The 21,210-nt window shown below is 43.6% G+C and overlaps 1 protein-coding gene across 2 annotated transcripts in view; it reads right to left on the minus strand.

Moving 5' to 3' along the window:
• Positions 1-16,919: 16,919 nt before the first annotated feature.
• The window catches only part of NDUFAF2 (NADH:ubiquinone oxidoreductase complex assembly factor 2), a 301,548-nt gene continuing 297,257 nt past the window's right edge, over positions 16,920-21,210 (minus strand). For both annotated transcript variants that reach the window (XM_029576571.1, XM_029576564.1), the window contains one exon: positions 16,920-18,736. In XM_029576571.1, coding sequence (XP_029432431.1) covers positions 18,482-18,736 — 255 coding nt within the window. In that variant the 3' untranslated portion in view covers positions 16,920-18,481. The remainder of the gene's footprint in view (positions 18,737-21,210) is intronic.

The following is a 21,210-nucleotide window of genomic DNA, read 5'->3' on the forward strand; positions in this document are numbered from 1 at the left end:
GCCTGTAGCCTTTTTCCTTTCTTCTGTTTTTGTATTCTCAGAATAGACTTGGCGTACCTTTTTTTGCTTTTATTAGCCCTGCTCACAGGGGCTCTGTGGGGCCTTGTTTTCTTCTTCTACTTGGACTGCTATAGTTTAAGCAATAACATTGCCCAGACTCGTTGGTGAATTTTCATTGCCCTTCTCTTGTTGATTCAGCGTGTGGTCTCTGAGGGGACCGGTTATCAATTACCAAGGGATTCATTGGACTGTTAATGCTTGGTGCTCATTTATGTCTCCCATGCTTTTTTCTCTTAATGCTCTTTTATGTATTGTGGAGGCCATCCTCAGGCCTAATAAACCTTCTTCATTTGTTTATATTTTTGGCCTGCACTCTGATGTATATAATCTGTCACAATTTTTTCTTTTCAGCTTGTTTGTGGAGATTGCTTTATGTGCTCTCACCTAAGAGAATATGTGGGTTTATAATTGTTTATATTCCCTATAGCAGTGGTTCTCAACCTTTTTCCCATCGTGACACACCTGACAGGCCACGCTCACATGCGTGACACAATTCATGGCGGAAATAAAAAGTAAAGGTCCGGTAATTATTTTTATTGTTTAAAATGACAAGGAAAAGATACGTATTCTGTCTGAACAGAAACTGCATAAATAGAAAACATCCCACACCAAAACAGCACCAATTTCCAGCACTTAAACAGTAACCACCTTACCTAAGAAAAGGCAACACTGAAAATATTACACCAGGCCTTAAGACAACAATACATCTCCTATTAGGAAAATGGACCAAGTCAGGCTGCTATAGAGCCCTACACAGAAACTACACATCAGCAGAATACCTCACCTCAGTCACATGTACTGACTCTCACCTAACAAGGAATAAAGAGACCAAAACGCATAACTAGAAGCATGCAGAAAAAACTGAATTGGAAACTGCAACAAGCCAGAGTCTCTGTATGCAGTGCAACAAAGGAAAAAATGAAACATCACCCATCCTTATAAAACAAATCAAGAAATATAAAATCAGTAGCAGTAAAACCATACTAACAAAAAAGAACAGATTATTTCAAAACAGCTGATGAGTGGAATATCCAATAATTAAAAATTCATATAAAAAATTCTAGATACCAATAAAATATTTCAAAATAGCAGACACAAAGACCAAGTAATGAAAAATAAGGATACAAATTTTTTTTTTCTCTGCATACCTGGGAATGTTTGATATCCAGGTCTCCTGAGATTGTTTTGAATTAGCAGGAGGAGGGGTGGTTTTCTTGGAACTTTCTCCTCTCTCTCAGTCACATACCAGCACTCTCTCTCACACTGGCTCTCAATTACACACCTATATACACATGCTCTCAGTCACTCACATATACACATGCTTTTTCTCTCACTTATATAGGCTCTTAATTATACATTTACACACATGCTATCTTTCATGCTTACACACACAGGCTTTCAATCACACACAGACTCTCATTCACATGCTTACAAACATGCTCTCTCTCTTTCTCTCATTTACACACAGGCTCTCAATCACATACTCACATGCTCCCTCACCTAAACCAGCTCTCAATCACACACAGACACACATGGTCTCTCTTTCTCTCACTTTCACACAGGTTCTCAATCACATACTCAGATGCTCCCTCACCTAAACCAGCTTTCAATCAGACACAGACACACATGCTCTCTCTCTTACTTATACACACAGGCTCTTAATCATACATACACATGATCTCTCTCACACACAAAGGATCTCAATCACACACACATACTCTTTCACACAAACAGGTTTTCAATCACAAACTTACACATACAGGTTCCCGATCGTAAACTTACATTCATGCTCTCTCTCTCTCACAGGCAGGCTCTCAATCACGGACATACTCTCTTTCACATATACAGGCTCTCAATCATTCACATACATGCTATCTCACTCACACACATACACACACAGGATCCCAAACACACATGCTTGCTTGCTCATTCACTCGCTTTCCCTCCCTCCCTCCCCAGAACTAGCTGCAGCAGCAGCCTCCTCCTAACCCTAACCCTCTTTGTTTTCAGCCCTGGCGGAGCAAGGAGTCCCATCGGCCGCGGGGGTTGACGTTCTTCTTCATTTTTCTGCGCGCCGCGCTGCTCATTCCTCAGGCCGTGCCTCTCTTCTGTTCTTTGGGCTGACGCTGACCACACTAGCATGGTCTCTTCTTCCCGCACGCGCACCCATTGCTCACCACTTCCTCTTCCGGGCTGCGGGGGAGGGGGGTGGGAAGAAGAGACCATGCCGGTGGCGCTGACTCCAGCTGTTCTGCCTCGTTCTGCCCGGGCTGACAGCATTTTAAGCCCAGGCGGAGGAGGACCGGGGAGCAGCTGGGTCAGCGGGGGACCGGGAAGTGTGGCGACACACCTGCGTGCTCTTGGCGACACACTGGTGTGTCGCGACACACCGCTTGAGAACCACTGCCCTATAGCTTATGAGGTTATGATTGGTCATATTCCTCCAGTGGGCAATGAGTGCCTTTCTCTCCTATCTTCACAAGGTTGTTCATATGCTATTCTGGGTTATCTTGCAGATATGCTATTTACCTGTTGACCTGTTTCTATAATCTTTTCCTTGTTGTTACTGATTACCTCAGATGCAGATGGGGTGGGGGGTGGGATGTGCCAGCATGGCAGTGGTCTCAAGGTTCTATGTGGGGTTTGCTATCACAAATGGGGTTGCGAAGCTTAAGGAGGGTATAGTTGGGGAGATTGGGGTGTTGAGGGGTCTGTTTCAGGTCCACTTTGTGAAATTTCATCAGTCATGTCCACTTCTTACTTATGCATTACTCAGTCATCCAGTGTTGGGTAGGTGGGGGTTCCGGCTGGGAGGACCCCTGCTGCCGATGAATTTGCTTGGTTCTTTTTTGGGAAACTTCTATTGGATTTCTCTCTAGTAATATTACTGGTTTAATTACGTGGAATGTATGTGGGATCAACTCACCTATTAAGCGGTCCAAGATACACTCTCTTCTTAAGCACAAGCGAGCGAATATTGCATTTTTACAAGAGACTCATCTTACCGACGTTGAACATGATAAATTAAATAGAAGTTGGGATGGGGAGGTTAATTATGTGTCTGGTACCTCTAAATCTGTGGGAGTAGTCATTTGGATTAGCAAACATGTTCCCCTCCAGGTTCATAATACGATCAAAGACCCCTTAGGGCGCTATATTATCTTGGTGGTTGAATTACAACAAACTAGGGTGATTCTGTGTAATGTCTATGCCCCCAATAATTACAGTCCCGATTTTTACCGGGAGATTCATAAATGGCTCTTACCATATGCGGAGGACAGTCTGCTGGTGGGAGGGGATTTTAATACTATCCGGGATGATCAACTTGATAGATCCTCCCCCTCGGGATCTAGGACGGGTTTTGGGAAGGGCCCCCTCCTTTTTGGAGCGGTCCTTACACTTGGTGACTGTTTGGCGTCTCCTTCATCCGGGCGAGAAAGGTTTTACTCATATTTCTCATGCACATGGTACTTTATCTCGCCTTGATTACTTTCTTATTAGTGCACGCAGCCTTGCTAAGGTGGAGGCCGTGACTATTGAGGAAATTATAATCTCTGACCATGCTCCAGTTTGTTTGGATTTACAATTTGGTGGTTGCCTCCTGCCACCTTCCGGTGGCGCTCTCCCTTCTATTTAGCTAATGATGTTAAATTCCAAGAGAACCTACGAGCCCGCTGGATGGATTTTGCCACCTTAAATGCCCAACATGTGGATGCACCAGCTTTGTTTTGGTACACTGCCAAGACTGTTATAAGGGGAGATATTATTTCCTATATGGCCCATCGGAAGCGGGCTATTAACCATAGAATTCTAGTGTTAACTGCTAAATTGAAAAGGGCCAAGGCCTTCCTGAATAGTACCAACTCACATAAAGCTAGGGTACAGTATTTCACAATTCAGGGAGAGCTCAATACTTTACTGCATCAGAGAGCCCGGAAGAGTTTTTTGTACTATCAGTACAAGCTATACCAGCATAGTAATAAAGCAGGTAGGATGCTTGCAAACTTGGTTCACGCAGCCCGCGGATCCTGATATGTCCCTGCTTTGCGCTCCGTGTCTGGTTGGATTCTGACCAATACTGCTGACATTTTGCGCCGCTTTCGAATTATTTACAGTACTCTCTATACCACCGAGGGTTGGAACTCTGCAGCGTGTACCCGTTTCTGTGAGCAGTTGTGTCTCCCTTGCCTAACCCAGGATTAGCAAGCCTTCCTCAATATGCCAGTTACATTGAGCGAAGTGACTTTGGTGATTAGGAAGGCTAAAGCCCTTAAGGCACCTGGGCCAGATGGGTATGGTGCAGAATTTTATAAGTGTATCTTGGACCTCATGGGACCCTCCTTAGTGAATGTTATCACTGCTTTGTCTGTAACCGGAGCTTTTCTGGACCACATTAACACAGCCAATATTACCCTTATTCATAAGCAGGGGAAAGATCCATTGGCACCCGAATCCTACCGACCTATTTCATTGCTAAATTTTGATCAAAAATTGATGGCCAAAATTATGGCAGACCATTTATCTGATATACTTTCGTCCCTTGTGGGCCAGGATCAGGTGGGTTTTGTCTGAAAGAGATATGCCTTGACTAACATTAGAAAGTTGCTGGCAGCTATGACAATGTGTCAGCAGATGAATGCGCCCTTCCTCGCTGTCAGTTTTGATGCTGAAAAAGCGTTTGATAGGGTGGAATGGGACTATCTCTTTTGGGTACTGCAGCGGATGGGATTCGAAGGCTTGTTCCTAAATGTGGTCCATCTTCTCTATCAGGCTCCTGAAGTTACTGTCATAGCGAATGGCTCCAACTCTGAGGCCTTCTCAATAACTCGGGGTACTAGACAGGGTTGCCCCCTCTCCCCCCTTCTATTTGTTCTCCAGCTGGAGCCGTTGTTGCAAAAAATACAAATGGCAAAAACAGTTAAAGGTATGCGTTTCCAATCCTCTATTTTTAAGTACGCTGCGTTCGCGGACAATATTTTAGTATTCCTTACAGACCCCCGGAAGTCTCTTCAACCTCTACTCCACATTTTTTGGGCCTTTGGGATTTTTTCAGGCCTTCGCTTAAATCTGAATAAATCTGTGGCCTTGGCGTTCCTGGATTCTTTGCAGGCCACTTGGGGTGAGGAATTTCCCCTCCAGTGGGCGGCCCTCATTTACATACCTTGGAATCACTATACCCGGTGTGCTTTCGCACTTATACAAATTAAATGTGCTTCCTTTGTTACAACATACCCAGGATAAATTGCTAATCTGGGCACATCTACCCCTCTCCCTAGGTGGCCGAGTTCACCTTTTCAAAATGAACATTTTGCCGAAATGGCTATACCTATTTCAGAATTTACCTTTACAATTACGCACCGCAGAGCTCAGACAGCTAGATAAGGCTCAGCGTAAATTTTATTGGCGGAGGGGGGAGGTCTTGCATTCCTCTGGTTTGGATGCGGGAGCGCTGGGGTAGGGGGGGATTGGGGGTCCCTGATTTAGCCCTGTATAACTTGGCTTTTAATCTCTGGGTGATGAGAGATTGGCTGTTAGATAGAGCCATTGTTATTAATCTCTCTGCGGATGGGGAATTGACCGCCTCCTTTTCTCTCAAATTTGTATTGCAGACCCCAGCCGCCACCTTACCCACGTTTTTGGTGCAGAATGTCCTTACCAGACCCATTCGGTCCTCTTGGTTCAAGCTTACGCGCCTGTTGGGGATCCCGCGTGTCTGCACCTATTTTCTCCCCATCCAGGGAAACCCTGACTTTACACCGGGCTCCCAAACAGCAGTTTATCAACGATGGCATGCCCGGGGCATTCATTTGCTGGGACATGTCTTGACTCCTGGGGGTACGATCTTGCCATTTGCTGAACTTCGGGAGATCTATGCCCTTTCTGCTACTGAGGTCTTCCCTTATTTACAGTTGCAACATTATGTGGGCTCCCTCCCTTCCTCCATTAGACAGGCCTCTCATTTCCAATCTCTTGATGCCATTTTCTCCTTTGAAAAAGAGAAGGTGCCTTCGCTATCGCACTATTATTAGCTTCTCAGTTGACAGTAATGGACACGTGTTCCGTTTTGGTAGATAGATGGAATGGAGATGGGGGTCTTCACGGTCACTGCATATATAATTAAAGCTTCCTTTAAGCGAGTTTCCCAAATCTCGGTGAATTCTTATTTTAAGAAATGCAATACAAATTCCTACGTAGGAGTTATATTTCGGCACAAGGGGCCTTTCATCTTAAAATTCCCTCCTCCCCTGCATGTATACGATGTGGAAACACCCTGGGCACATTGTCCCATGCCTTTTGGGAATGCCCTACTATACATAGTCTCTGGGCTAAGATGGTTCGATATCTTGAATCACTGCTAGGGGTTCACATCCCTGTTTCACCCCTGTGGTTACTTTTTGGTTGCATTTCTCCCCTATGAATCTATGGTTTGGGACCTTGATTGCTTATTCGCAAAGCATGTTTAGTGGAGAAGAAGGTCATTTTACTGCACTGGAGGGACATCACCTCCCTCATATTGGACCTGGCGCAACTGCTTTCATCGTATGATGCTCCTGGATGCAGCAGCAATGCGGATTTCTCCGCATCACAAGAAGCATTTCCTGGATGTATGGGATGTATACTTACAGTCTCTTCCACAGCGTGCTTGCAGCTATATCCTCAATGAGTGATCCCGGGTGGTCATCCTCTGTCTGGGGATATCTACTAGCTTTACCTGGTGGCTGAATTTGCTGTCATCAGTGGACACTGGACTTTGCAAGTGGACTGGGGTTTCCAGGGCAGGGGGTTGGTGGGGGACAGGGGGGGGACAGAGTTTGTTAAATTGCCTGTGTTTTTGGCTGTAGGGGAGTGGTTCAGAACCACACCGCTCTCCCTTTGATTTGTTATTTTTCTAAAAAATAATAAAAAATGTTTTAACATAAAATCATCGGCTCAGTGTACTGCAGCAGTCAAAAAAGCAAACAGAATGTTAGGAATTATTAGGAAGGGAATGGTTAATAAAACGGAAAATGTCATAATGCCTCTTTATCGCTCCATTGTGAGACAGCACCTTGAATACTGTGTACAATTCTGGTCGCCGCATCTCAAAAAAAGATATAGTTGCGATGGAGAAGGTACAGAGAAGGGCAACCAAAATGATAAAGGGGATGGAACAGCTCCCCTATGAGGAAAGGCTGAAGAGGTTAGAGAAGAGACGGCTGAGTGGGGATATGATAGAGGTCTTTAAGATCATGAGAGGTCTTGAATGAGTAGATGTGAATCGGTTATTTACACTTTCAAATAATAGGAGGACTAGGGGGCATTCCATGAAGTTAGCAAGTAGCACATTTAAGACTAATCTGAGAAAATTCTTTTTCACTCAACGCACAATAAAGCTCTGGAATTTGTTGCCAGAGGATGTGGTTAGTGCAGTTAGTGTAGCTGGGTTCAAAAAGGTTTGGATGGGTTCTTGGAGGAGAAGTCCATTAACAGCTATTAGTCAAGTTTACTTAGAGAATAGCCACTGCTATTAATTGCATCAGTAGCATGGGATCTTCTTCGTGTTTGGGTAATTGCCAGGTTCTTGTGGCCTGGTTTGGCCTCTGTTGGAAACAGGATGCTGGGCTTGATGGACCCTTGGTCTGACCCAGCATGGCAATTTCTTATGTTCTTATTCCAGAAATTTTCACACACACCCTCACACAAGCAATACACATCCCCTGGAGCATCTGATACCCACCATCTCCACCTCCACCCAACCACAACTTATACACACACACACTACAGCAATTTCACCCTCCCCTCCAGAAACAACCTCTCACCCTGGAGTGAGTCATCCCTCCCCCCTCCAAGTAACTAATCCCTCACCATCACTGACAACTTCCCTCCTTATAGGCAGGTAGATATGCTTCTGAAGTAAAAATTCAGTAAATCCATTAGAGTTTTCAGGGTATGCTGTCAAATTGTTTTACTCTCAAAAGTCTGTCAGCTGTTTTGAAATAAATATATTTTTTAATAGGATGCTTTTGTTTATGATTGCTGTTTTATACTACCGGTACTTGACTGTATTATTTGTTTTGAGGAATAGTAATGTTTCTATTTTTCCACGGTGGTGGATTATCCTCGTCTGCTGGTGGCTCTTGTTGCTGTGAGGTGCTGAAAGCAGAGCCCAGGCACTGCTCTGGACCTGAGCATCAAATAATGGTGAATTTTTTCAGTGACACACCTGAACAGGTCTGATGAGAGAGTGCTTGGGAAACACTGTTCTATGTGGCTCACTAGGTGAGGAAGGAGCAAGAGATAAAGCCAGAAAGGAAGAAGTTAAGTCGGTATCAAAGTCAAGAGATGATCAAGGCATGAATTAGGGTTGAGCCTGTAGATGGAAAGAAGATTATGCAGGTTCTTGGTTTTATCATGGCAGAAGAAGCAGCAAGATTTATCAAGGGAGCAGATGCAGGGGGTGAAGGAGAGGGATTAGAGGAATGTGACTCCATGGTAACAGACCAGGGGGACTGGGAGGATGGTGGGAGAGGGGGAGGAATGATGAAGAGCTCTCTTTTTGACACTGAGGCAACAGAATGACATTACAGTGCAATAATAAGCATATGGGTACACAGTAGAGAATGATTCAGTGAGAACCATGAAACACAATTTATTCTTTTGGATTCCATATGTGCAAAACATAGATGATAAAACAGCATTGCAGAATCAAATGGAGAACAATGAAAACAAAGAAACAAAATACAAAAAAATAGTGCATTTCAGTGTATATAAAATCAATTACTTTCACATGTATTCAGCTAAAAATACAGTTATTATATATTATACAAACAAGTCTAAATATAACTTATATATATCTCCCATAAGTGGGACCTGATATAATTGAACATTTTCAGGAGGCTGCAAAAGTATTTTTAGGATATGTAAAGAGTGATTGCCCATGAGTGCAGGAAGCAGTGGCAGTCATAGTTTTAGTCTGCTGGATTTTGCTTCAGGACATGTGGATGCAGAATTGTGCTCTCCCAGGTGAGAACAGTCCCATGGTAAAACTGATATAGAGGCTGCTGAACCATGTCATCTTGTTGTTGTTCTTTTATAATGAACCTACTCATTTATTCAAACCTGATGTCCCAGACAAATCATGATATGCAAATTAAGATATTTGGTCTATTGTACAAAGATTCTCATTGCTTCCAACATTATTTTGCAGGGAGTATAAAATAAAAAATACACCTTTATTCACAATATTTGCTCCTAGGTGGTATACAGTGAAGCAGTAATGTAGCTTCCAAATTCAGTCTTATTACTGGTGCATAAATGTTTTTATTTCAGATAAAATATTATCTTCAGAGAGTGCAGAGCATGCATATAGGAAGAAATGTAAAGAATCAATATACTGTACTTCCATCACATCAGGAGATCTGATTTAGTGAAGGGCTCTGTACCCCCTTCTTTTACTGACCTTTATTCCCAGTTCTTAGTTGACCAATCTAGTATATATGGAGGTGAGCTGTGACCTAAGTGGAGTCCAGTGCTTTCTTTCTGTTTGAAAGTTGTCCAGGATGGCTCTGTCTTGGAGCTTTCTGTGGGACATTCTGTGCTAACAGGAAGCACTTGTTAGTTTCTACTACAATCGCTACTAAACATTTATGTAGCATTACAAATTAAACATGGTGCTGTACACATAAGCGACATCCCCCAGCTAGTGCAGTTAGTGTAGCTGGGTTCAAAAAAGGTTTGGATAAGTTCTTGGAGGAGAAGTCCATTAATGGCTATTAATCAAGTTTACTTAGGGAATAGCCACTGCTATTAATTGCATCAGTAGCATGGGATCTTCTTAGTGTTTGGATAATTGCCAGGTTCTTGTGGCCTGGTTTGGCCTCTGTTGGAAACAGGATGCTGGGCTTGATGGACCCTTGGTCTGACCCAGCATGGCAATTTCTTTTGTTTCTTATGTTTAATTGAATCAAGATAGACAGACAGAAATTTAAAACTGAGAACACTGATCCCCTTTCCGTCCCTCCATTTTGAGAATTGTAAAACTTTATGAATTTTATATTTGAAATGTATTTTTAATTTGTTTTAAGCTGCTTTGGGCAGCCTTTTGGAATTGGAAAGGTGAGGTGTATGTGTATAGATAGAAGACAGAAAAAACTGGGGTAAAAAACATGACAGAGAGAAAAGAAAACAAAGGAAAGGAAGAAAACTGAGGGGAAATGTTGCGGGAGCGCTTGGGAGCGATCCCGATTCCGGGGAGAGTTGTGTGCCCTTGGACCATGACGTAACTGCAGAGAGGAGCTCCGTGGAAGCGCTGAGGCAGGTGAGACATATCCAAGCACAGGCAGAGGACCACGGACTCGGACCTCCGCCGAACCTGATGCATCAGTAGAGACCCAACAACGCAATGCTGGTCTTTGGTGTAGCCCTTGGGCCACTCGATAGCCCTTTCGGACCTGCCGTATGGGAACGGCAAATGCATCAGGACGGACAGAGGTCGAGGGCAGACGATGGAACTGGAACAAGACTTGAAGAGTGAAGACACAATCAGATGGGGACTCTTGAAGACTGGGTCAGACGATACTTGATAAGGTTGAGGCAAGGCTGAAGAGAAGAACATAAGGGACACTGATCTAAGAGAGGCTTCAAACTGCACAGCAGATGTAATTTGGCCAAAGCCAATTGAACAACAGACTGTGTGTGCTCGCATTCCTACAATACCTGAATGTATTCTGCTTTGACGTGGCTGAAAGGCGGAATTTAAATCCAAATAAACAAATAGGGCTGGATCTACCCTTTGCCTAAATTACGTACCTTTTGCTTAAATGGTAAATTGCATCCCTCAAATGGAAAAACCGATGGAACATCACTGAGGAAGTCCTGGCTTAATATGATAAATGTAGTCGTTTTTATGTTTAGTATAAATTTATTATGATACCACCAACTCTTAATAGAGGAAAAGGAGGGACATATGGGCTACAGCAAGAGATGATAAAGTAATGAACAGTAATGAAAGTAATCACAAATCCCATTTTGGGCAGGAGAGAGAGAGTGTGTGATTCTGGGGAGGCACTCATATTAGGTCATCTTTTTATACCACTGTAGAAAGGGCAACTAGTAACTCGGAGTGAGGTTTTGGTGGTGGCCTAGGTTTTGGGGGGCAGTTTTACATGCAGAGTCAGAGGTACGAACAGCACAGTACACATCGGTGAAGATTTGATGTGAATTGGAGTGATGAAAGGTACACAAAGATGAGATTTGTACAATGTACTCTCGACCTAGCTTGATGCACTCTCTACCTAGCTGCTATCAAGCTAGGTTGAGAGTACAATGTACAAATCTCATCTTTGTGTACTTTTCATCACTCCAAATCACATCAAATTTTCACCGATGTGTACTGTGCTGTTCGTACCTCTGACTGTGCATGTAAAACTGCCCCCCAAAACCTAGGCCACCACCAAAACCTCACTTCGAGTTACTAGTTGCCCTTCCTACTTATATGAGAGCCTTATAAAGAATCTTTTTCTCTTTCTCTCTCTCTCTCACACTCACAGCATTACCCAAAAAGTGGTAAAAGCCTGTCTGGGCACTTCTCAGCAATGTGAAAATATCGTGGGTGTGATAAATTTAGCACACGTTGCGGTATCTTGAAAAGTACCCTAACCATGCCCCTTTTTTTTTAATCATAAGTGCTATTTTTGCTATATTTATAGCAAAATGATAAATCTAGGTCAAAGTGAACAATTACTCTGACCTGAGGAAGGGATTAATACTCCCCAAAAGCTAGTCAGGAGATATATTTAGTCCAACACAAAGGAATCATTTTATTTTTTGTTTCTATTTGTTAACTTTTATTTTCTTGCATTCAAATTCATTCAAACATACAACTCACTTATTCTAAACTGAATGTTCAGTTCTCATATTTGTTCCCCTTTGTTGTTGGTGTCCTAAAACATTCACTATGTTGTTCTTTCTGTGGTGGGGTATTGAGATAGTGGGCTTCTTCCTGAGCAAATGCAATAGTATTACCTTTCATCTCGCTGGAAGTGCCTAACTTGCAGCTAAACAAATCATCTCCCACATTAAAACCCACAACCTTAGCACCAAGCTATGTAGGTGGCCCACTGCTCTATTCAATATTCTATCAATAAACTGAAGCACAACAGTTTTTCTTTCAGTCCCTGGTTTACATAGAAATCTAATTACCTACAAAATAATAAACAAGTATGGTATATTACAAGTGCTTTGAATACTATTCATAGGTTCTGCAAGACACCTCGTTTTACAATGAGAACCTTCTCTCTTCCAGAACAGCGATGCAATCATATCATAGTCTAATAGTTCTCATATGGATTGCTATACAAACAGTAATATATGCAAGACGATGAGGATGACTTAACAGCTGAAATATGGAAGTGGTTTTATTATTCCACTTGAATAAGCTTTGAGAAATGGCATTTTGGTATGGTGCCTTATCCTAATAACCTTTAAAAGGTCTGGTACAATGCAGACTGTTTTACATTCTTGCACTGTCTTTATGCCTATTTTTGGTTTATTTTTCTATATTGTCTTTGTGAATGGAAGGCCAAAGGCCTTAAAACAATAACACAAATTTTTCTACAAGCTGCACTACGACTGAACAAATACTTAGCTGATATTTTTGCATTGAATTTAAAAGCTGTTTGATATGGCTTGGTGACAAATATAGTTTTATATATACATACATATAAATATATATATATATGTTAATGACAGTTGCAAATTGTTACTTTGTCATATATATATGACTAAAAATATTGTATAGTACTGCCATAGTTGTGAAGTTGTTCTGACATTGAAACTGTAAATATTTTATTTGCTAGATGGAATTAAGAATATTGAGTTTACTATAGTAATATGAATTAACTGATAACAATTATCCAGCAAATAAATAGTAATGATATAAAAAAAACTATGCAACTACACAGCAGGGAATATATGCAGTTCTTTACCATTTCTAGGACTTTGATTATATCTTAATGTTCTTCATTGCATTAACATAATTGAAGTTAGATGTCACATGCAAATGTCTAACATATTATGTTAGTAATTTTTGCCAGAAGGTGATATCATGTCACTGACATGTTATCTACTCTATTATTTATTTATAATACATTATTTTCTCTGAAGAAACTCTTCCTGTTTCTGATTCATCTTTTGAATGCTGAGATATATGGATAAGAAATTATTTTTTTCTGTTAAAGAACCATATTTGTTAAGAAGTAGCTAAATTATATAGAACTGTAACCCTATAGATTTAATAACTTCTTATATAAATTAGACTTCTGTTCCAGTTTAACATTTTCCTTTTCATTAACCCATTGCTTTAGCTATGGATCTGAACAAATGAGTAAAGAATTCACAAATAGCCATCAAAACATACAAGAAATGATTTATTTATATAAAATCTTATATTCTGCTGTCTTTCAGTTATTGCATTCAGAGCAGATAACAAAAGATAACAACTATAAACCATTTAAAAGTTATTCACCAAGTTAAGTGGTTTGACAGATACTCAATGTCAATAATAAGTAAATATATGGTTTCCTATGAAAACGTAGAACCAATGGGTGAAAAATAGTGTCTCTTAAATAACACTGGTCTACATTTGAAAAAATGTTTTCTGCTGACCTAATTATTTTTGCTGATTTTACCCAAATGAAAGGTGCTGATTCCAAATGTGAAGTAAAAAAATATGCAATATGTCAAATTTTTTCACAAATGAGAAATGTTTGATTAAAGATTATAAAGTCGAATATCAAGGGTAATAAGTTCTGATGAAGCGATAATGTAATATATTTGTTTCATGCAAAAAACGAGTATCGTCTAACCAAGAGAGCAATAATTGTGTAAATTTTAATTGTTAGAGAGAAATTTTCTCTTTTTGCATGCTCTGGAATAGTTATGATCAGGGTTGTCATGCTGTAAACACCAGCAATAGTCTGCTATCGTGTTTGAGTTCCATCTGCCTTGATATCTATTGTTACGCTCGCCGGCTGCAGCAGACCCACGGCTCGGCCCCCTCACCTCTCTCAAAGTGATCCAGCATCTGGTCCCTCGTCTCTGGTGGCTATTGGCCGTCAGCTCCGTCCTCGGGCCGCCTGGGGCCTCTGGTTCTGCTAGAGTTCCTGATGCTCCGTGTCGGGCCTCTCTGTATGGCCCACTGAGAGACTCCGTCCCGACCAACGCTGTGTCCCTCCCTAGGCGCGCGCACAGCTGATCCTTTAATAGGGTCTGCGGCGGGAACCTTGTCGCGGCCAGGATGATGATGTCGGCTAAGCTCCATTATATAAGGCCGGGCTCTGGAGTTTATAAAAATGAGGTCCAGGGTGTGGCCAGCTTTGTGAGTGGGTTTATTGATAATTTGTATGAAGCCCATGGCTGATAGGGCAGAGAGAAACTCCTCACAATTGGTAGTAAGCGGGGTGCTATCAACATGAAGGTTGAAATCCCCTAGAATTAGGGCTGGGGAGTCCAGGTTTATATATTTTGCGATGCTTTCCACAGCGGGTGATGCGTCAGTTTCGAGAAGTCCTGGCGGTGCGTATATGAGGAGTATTTGTAGTTGGTCAGTTTTGAAGAGGCCTAGTTCCAGTTTAGAGGCTGATTTGATTGGGGTTTGAGATAGTTTCAGTTCTTTCTTGGCCGCTATAAGAAGGCCTCCACCTCTTTTCATTTGTCTGGGGAGTGATAGGATATTGTAGAGATGTGTAGGGAGTTGGTTGATTAGAGCTATGTCTGTTGATTTAAGCCATGTTTCTGTTATGGCGCAGATGTCTGGTTTTGTGTCTAGGAGGAAATCGTTGAGGATATGTGTTTTCTTGGTGAGAGATTGAGCGTTAAAGAGAGATAAGGAGAATAATGCAAGGCCTAGAAATTGTGTGATGGGGGAGATCATAATTGGGATGAGCATCCTGCCGGAGCATGACCTTGGTTGTGTGAGTGCTTTTCCAGTAGTGATGAGACTGTGGTATAGGATGGGGATTGGGAGTCCTGCTGTCACAAGGTTCCTGTTGTTAGAGGAGGGGGAAGATGTGAAATGATGGGTGTTGTAGGGAGGCTGTGAGTTGTAGATGGGAAGGTGAGTGCAGAGAAGGGAATCCATTAATAGGAGAATTGGCGGAAGATCAATGCTGGTGAGGTTGAATGTTGGAGGAGATCAATGCTGGTGAATGTTAGAAGAGAATAAGGCTGGAGAATGTTGGATTGGATGCTGATTGAATGTTGGGGAAGATCAATGCTGGAGCAGTTGAATGTTGGAGGAAGATGAGTACTGGTTTGATGCTGGATGAATGCTGGATGATGATGTTAGTTGGATGTTGATGATGGTACTGGATGGATGCTGGAGGATGGTGCTGGTAGGCTGCTAGAGGCTGGGTGCTGATTGGATGCTGAAGGGGTGCTGGGTGATGATGCCAGTTTTGGTTTCATAGCTGTGATGTGGTCCTAATGGTCGGAGACATAGTGGAAGTGGTCTCGCGAGGTTTCTTAGGTTCACCGGGTTTTCTCCTTTCACTTGCCTTTCTTTTCTCTTGCCGCTCTCTTCTCTGTTCGGCTCACTCCGCTAAGGGGGTGAACGGGCTCTTGCCTCGAATGGGCCACGCCAACCGCGTGAGCCCCGACAGAGGGACGGTTGCGGCTGGGTGCAGGTGTGCTTGAAAGGTGGGGCCGAAAGGCAGTCCACTGGGAATTGTGGGCCTCTAGCCGCCTGCTGATAGGTCGGCTGTCTAAAGGGTTTTTTTCTTTTCACTTCCTTTTCTATTTATTGTCTCTTGCCGCTCTCTTCTCTGTTCGGCTCACTCTGTTAAGGGAGTGAGCGGGCTCTTGCCCCGACTGGGCCACGCCGACCGTGCGATTGCGGCTGGGGGCGGGTGGGCCCGAAGGAAGTGTAATTTATGTTCAGATGCGCATGAAGGGGCGCACAAAGGGGCAGGCCTCTTTGTCGCGCTCCTTAGGCGCCTGCAGGGACTGCCCTGAATTTAAAGGGCGCCGGCTGTGGCCTCTGATAGGCCGATGGAGGGAGGGTAGGTGCGGCTTGTTCCGGCCGGCGGTGTCGGGGCCGGACTGAGAAGCGCGGGAGGCAGATTCGGGGGGCTTCTTACCCCGTCCTGTTGCTGTTTCCGATGTCCGGGTCTCCGGACCCGGCGACGGTCCTGGTCGGAGAGGAAGGAGCAAAGAGGGCGCCTGCAGGGACTGCCCTGAATTTAAAGGGCGCCGGCTGTGGCCTCTGATAGGCTGATGGAGGGAGGGTGGGCGCAGCTTGTTCCGGCCGGCGGCGTCAGGGCCGGACTGAGAAGCGCGGGAGGCCGATTCGGGGGGCTTTACCTAAAACATACTGAGGTAGATATTTAAAAAGTACGCGTACGTGTACTTCTGTTCGCGCAACCGGCGCAAACAAAAGTACGCCGGATTTTATAAGATACACGCGTATCTTAGAAAATCTGGGGTCGGCGTGCACAAAATCGGCATCCTGCGCGCGCTGAGCTGTGCAGCCTGCCTCCGTTCCCTCCGAGGCTGCTCCACAATCGGAGCGGCCTTGGAGGGAACTTTCCTTCTGCTTCCCCCCAACCTTCCCCTATCTAACCCACCCCCCAGCCCTACCTAAATCCCCCCCCTACCTTTGCTGTACAAGTTACGCCTGCTTGAGGCAGGCGTAACTTGTGCGCGCCACCTCGGCATACCCCGGCACAGGCCGCAGTGCCGGGGGGCTTGGGACCGCCCTCGCGGCCTGTCCACGAACCGTCGCCACGCCCTCGGACCGCCCCGACCCCGGACATGCCCCCAGACACACCCCTGACCGGCCGACACACCCCCGGACACGCCTCCTCCCGCCCCTTTTACGAAGCCCCGGGACTTGCGCGCGCCGGCGGCCTATGCAAAATAGGCGTGCTGGCGCGTGAGTGCCCTGCATGCGTAAATCCGGGAGGATTTACACGTGCAGGGCTTTTAAGATCTACCCCACTGAGTTGGCACTTAAAAGTGTTTATCCAAATAAAATCTGACTTATCTGGAAAAATACTGACTTTTGAGTATCGTTGGCACTTTATCTGCATAAGTCATTATCTGTATAAGTCATTATCCGGATAAGATTCATCCAGCTATGAGAGGTGTTTCAGGTGTGTTCTGGGACAGAATTGAGTTAGCAAAATAGTATTTTACACATTATTTTATTTATACAGAAATGTGGAAGACTCTGCTTCAAATTAATTACCCCTGATGCAGAAACTGTATTTTTGAAACATGGACCGGGTCGGGACACAACTAGATTGGAAGCATTTTTCAGATAATTTTTATTTGCAATATAAAACACACAAAAAATGGACTTTGTTCACGCAAGATGATTAGCTGTAAGGCAAAGAAGGCTGTAAGAACCAGTAGAGCCTAATATGATGGCTGTGCTATAAAATACATTGATATTGGTATTTTGGGAATTTAGTTTAGGAACGTGTTCTCAGATAACCTTAGCCTTAATTGGCCAAGCAGAGATACCAGTAAAAAAAAAAAAAAAAAAAAAAAAGAACAGGCATGCCAGGTCAACTCCCCACCCCAATTATACAAATGTTGGTCCTGCCAGCTGATCCCCCGTCACCTCCAAAATAGTTAGAAATTATTTTGTGGGCTCATAGGCCTAAAAAGCTTCCCTCGCCCTTAGAAGCCCCCTCCAACCAGAATTGTCAAAATATTATAAAAACAAAGGCCCCATACATAAACTTTCCCAACACCTCCCTCCCATCATGCCAGTCCTAATCCTCCTTCCTCACCCAAAATCCCCCTAATCCTTTACCTTAGCCAGGAGCTCAGAACAATCATCCAGCTCCCAGCATGACCAGTGTTGTGCTGACAGCAATGCTGGATATGCCAGGAACCAGACGATGATTCTGAGCTACTGGCCACGGCAAGGACTTTGTGGGGGTTACGGGTGGGGAGGAACGGTAAGGGTTGGATTGATGGGGGAAGGGGCTTCATTTTCATTATATTTTGACAATTTGAGGGAAGAGAAGCTCTTCGGGCCTGTAGGCCTGCAGTGATTTAGAATTATATTGGGTGGCTCTGGGGATGGGGGAATTGGCCGGCAGGGCTAACATTTGTTTCACTGAGGTGGGGGTTTGGGCCATTAGGCCTCTTAATTATTTTTTGGGGTTGAGTGGGAATTGCTATGGAACTGGCTTTATTCTTTGAATATAGCCGATTTAGGTTAAAGTTATCTGGGAACACAGAAAACTTTATTTGAGAATATTCAGTAGGATGTTTTAGCTAGTTGAATACCCTGATAATTTATGTGGCTGTTTGCTGGATACGTTATTCATTTTAGATTTATCTTTTTTTACATTTACATCATCATTTTGTATTTCACTTTCTTCAAATTGACATTTTTTTTTAAAGTATGAGTTATTTTGTGGTACACTGTTTATGGATTACGTTTGCTGGAACTTGGCGGTGTCCAAGATCCTGGTTGAAAGCTGTTAGCTGTGCTTGTAGGATCCTCTGAAGGCTCAGTCTTTCCATAGAATGGGGCAGATGCATGGCCTTTAATCTGAGTATGACCTGGCTTAGCAGCAATTCCTTCCTCGTACTCCGTGGCCTGCTGGAGCTGGTCCTTTTCACTAGCCTCTTTGCTTCTGAGTTTTATCACTTCTCTATATGTTTCATTTTTTAAAATTTCCTGCAAAAGAAAACAGAATTTACTTAAACTGAAACATTAAGAATAAAAGAAAAGTCTCTCTGGCATTCACTAGTGATTGTTATATTTGACCTCTGAGAATTAACAAAATTAAGAATAGAATAATCAAGGTTACTGCCCCCTCCACCAAATAACATCGCCATATAAATGGCAGTTTGTTCAGACAAAGATAAAGCATTACTTTTTCAATGTATAATTTTGGTCTACAGTTCACAGAATAAAGCAGCCAACACAGAGAATATTAATTGTAGTCATAGGTGTCAGAACAGGGTGGACCAACTAGGCTCTGGTCCATCCAACATTTTGTCCAGAGCAGGCTATCCCAGAAGTGACTGACAGTTCCCACTCTGTGTGGTTCATGCTGGTCTTGTAAGACAGGCAGATCAGTGTGTGCTCTCTCATGCTAATTTGTATGTCTCGTGAAATCAGCATGAGCATGCAGAGAGCCTCGCAATGCCCGGCCGATAGTAGCACTTCGGGGACAGGAGATATTGCATGGGGTAAGCTGCTGGGGATGTCGGCTCTGAGGTTTTTGTCTTGGGGCAGGGGTGTTTCAGTGCTGGCTTGGGAGGAGTGGGGTCTGAGGCTGAAAACTGGCTAAGAGTATTGTCTGAGGATAGAGAATGGCCTGGGGGGGGGGGGGGCTGTTTCTGAGGCTGGTCTGGCAGGGGGGGGGGGGGGGGGGGAGAGTTGAGGCTGATTGGCTGTGGGAGGGTTTCAGAGCTGGAGGCTGGCTGGCTAGTTGAGGGGCACTGGCAAGCAGGACTGGGAGGCAAAACTAGCTGATTGGGAAGAATGACTGATGGAGGGGAGGCTCGCAGGTTTGTGGGTACAGGGAAGGGTGCTGTGTGTGTAAAAGGGGATGCAGGATTGGGGGTAAATTGGGAAAGAGAAGCTAGAGAGGTGTTGGGGATGTGAAAGGGAACAGGATTACAGAAGGGATATGGACAACGCTCTCTCTTCCTTTTCCCCATCCCATATAAACATAAGAAATATCCTGCTTGGTCAGACCATTGAACCCAGCTTCCTGTCTCCAACAGTGGTCAATCCAGGTCACAAGTACCTGGCAGATCCCATAAAGTAGATCTATTTCCTGTTACTCATGCCCAAGGATAGCAATAGTTTTCTTAAATTTACCTGGCTAATAATGTATTATGGACTTTGTAGACTAAAGAAAGCTATTGCTATCCCAGACAGCGAGTAACAAGAAATGCATCTAATTTATGGGATGTGCGAGGTACTTGCCACCTAGATTGGCCACTGTTGGAGACAGGATACTGGGCTTGATGGACCTTGTTCTGACCCAGCATGGCATTTCTTATGTTTTCTAATCTCTGTTTCTCTCTCACTCCTAATCTTGCATGCTCTCTCTTATGTGTACAGCCTGCTCTCCTGTACCCATCAGCTGGCAATCTTGGATTCTTCCTCTTCTCCCATCCGTCTGCTCTCACGCCTACTTTTCTCTGCCCTCTACACTACTGGACTTCTCCCTATCCCTGGTGCATGTTATAAAATCGGGCGTAGATTTGTGCGCGCTGGGCCCTTTGGTTGTTCTATTACGGCAAATCTCAAATCTGCAAAACTATGTCCCTTTGTGAGACAATGTTGCACTAAATGTGCTTCAAGCCGGCTCCTCATAATCGCACTGCGGTGTTCAATGAGCAGAGTGTTTAGCAACGTTTCGTTTTGCCTATATATATAATAGGGGACAAGGACACCAGATCCCATATATTACTCCCACAGACATACAATCTGTTAATGAGTGCAACTGGAACTTCCCTTTTCTAAAGAATGGCAATGTATCTTCCTGAAAGGATTGTTCACAAACTGAGCATTTATTGCAAGCATAATGACCAACCTTCTTTAAAGGCAAGTAATCATGGTCGTTTGCTTCATCTCCAAAATGTGAATGAACAACAATGTCCCTAATGTTTTTCCCACGTTTTAAAGCAAAACAAGAACTCTCCTTAAGAGTGTCATGCAGCCCTAAAATGTGCCAATGTTTCTTAATGCTATTCTGTATGCAATAAATGTACGGAGAGAATGGCAGAACACAAACTGGTCTTGAATCATCAACAATGTACTGAGACAGTTTAAATAATAACTCTCTATTAACCCAACGCACTCGTTTATATGCTCTCTTCAAAATGTATGTTGGATAGTCCCTCTGGTCAAAAAATGTTATCATCTCCTTTGCCTTCACCTTATAATCATATATGTCAGAGCATAGACGCCGCAAATGCAGGAATTGTCCTACTGGTAAATTAGAACGTAGATGTTGCAGATAACAACTGTCATATCGTAAAACTGTATTCCTATCTGTAGGTTTTCGATAGATGGTAAAACCAAACCCCCATTACCTAAATACTGCTTGTAGGACAACAGTGGTACACCTCAGTGGGGGGAGGGGGAGGGGGGGGGAACTTAGGGTTAAAAACCTATCATGGCGACGTGTT

This window comes from Rhinatrema bivittatum, chromosome 1 (genome assembly GCF_901001135.1).
Source record: "Rhinatrema bivittatum chromosome 1, aRhiBiv1.1, whole genome shotgun sequence".
NCBI lineage: Eukaryota > Metazoa > Chordata > Amphibia > Gymnophiona > Rhinatrematidae > Rhinatrema > Rhinatrema bivittatum.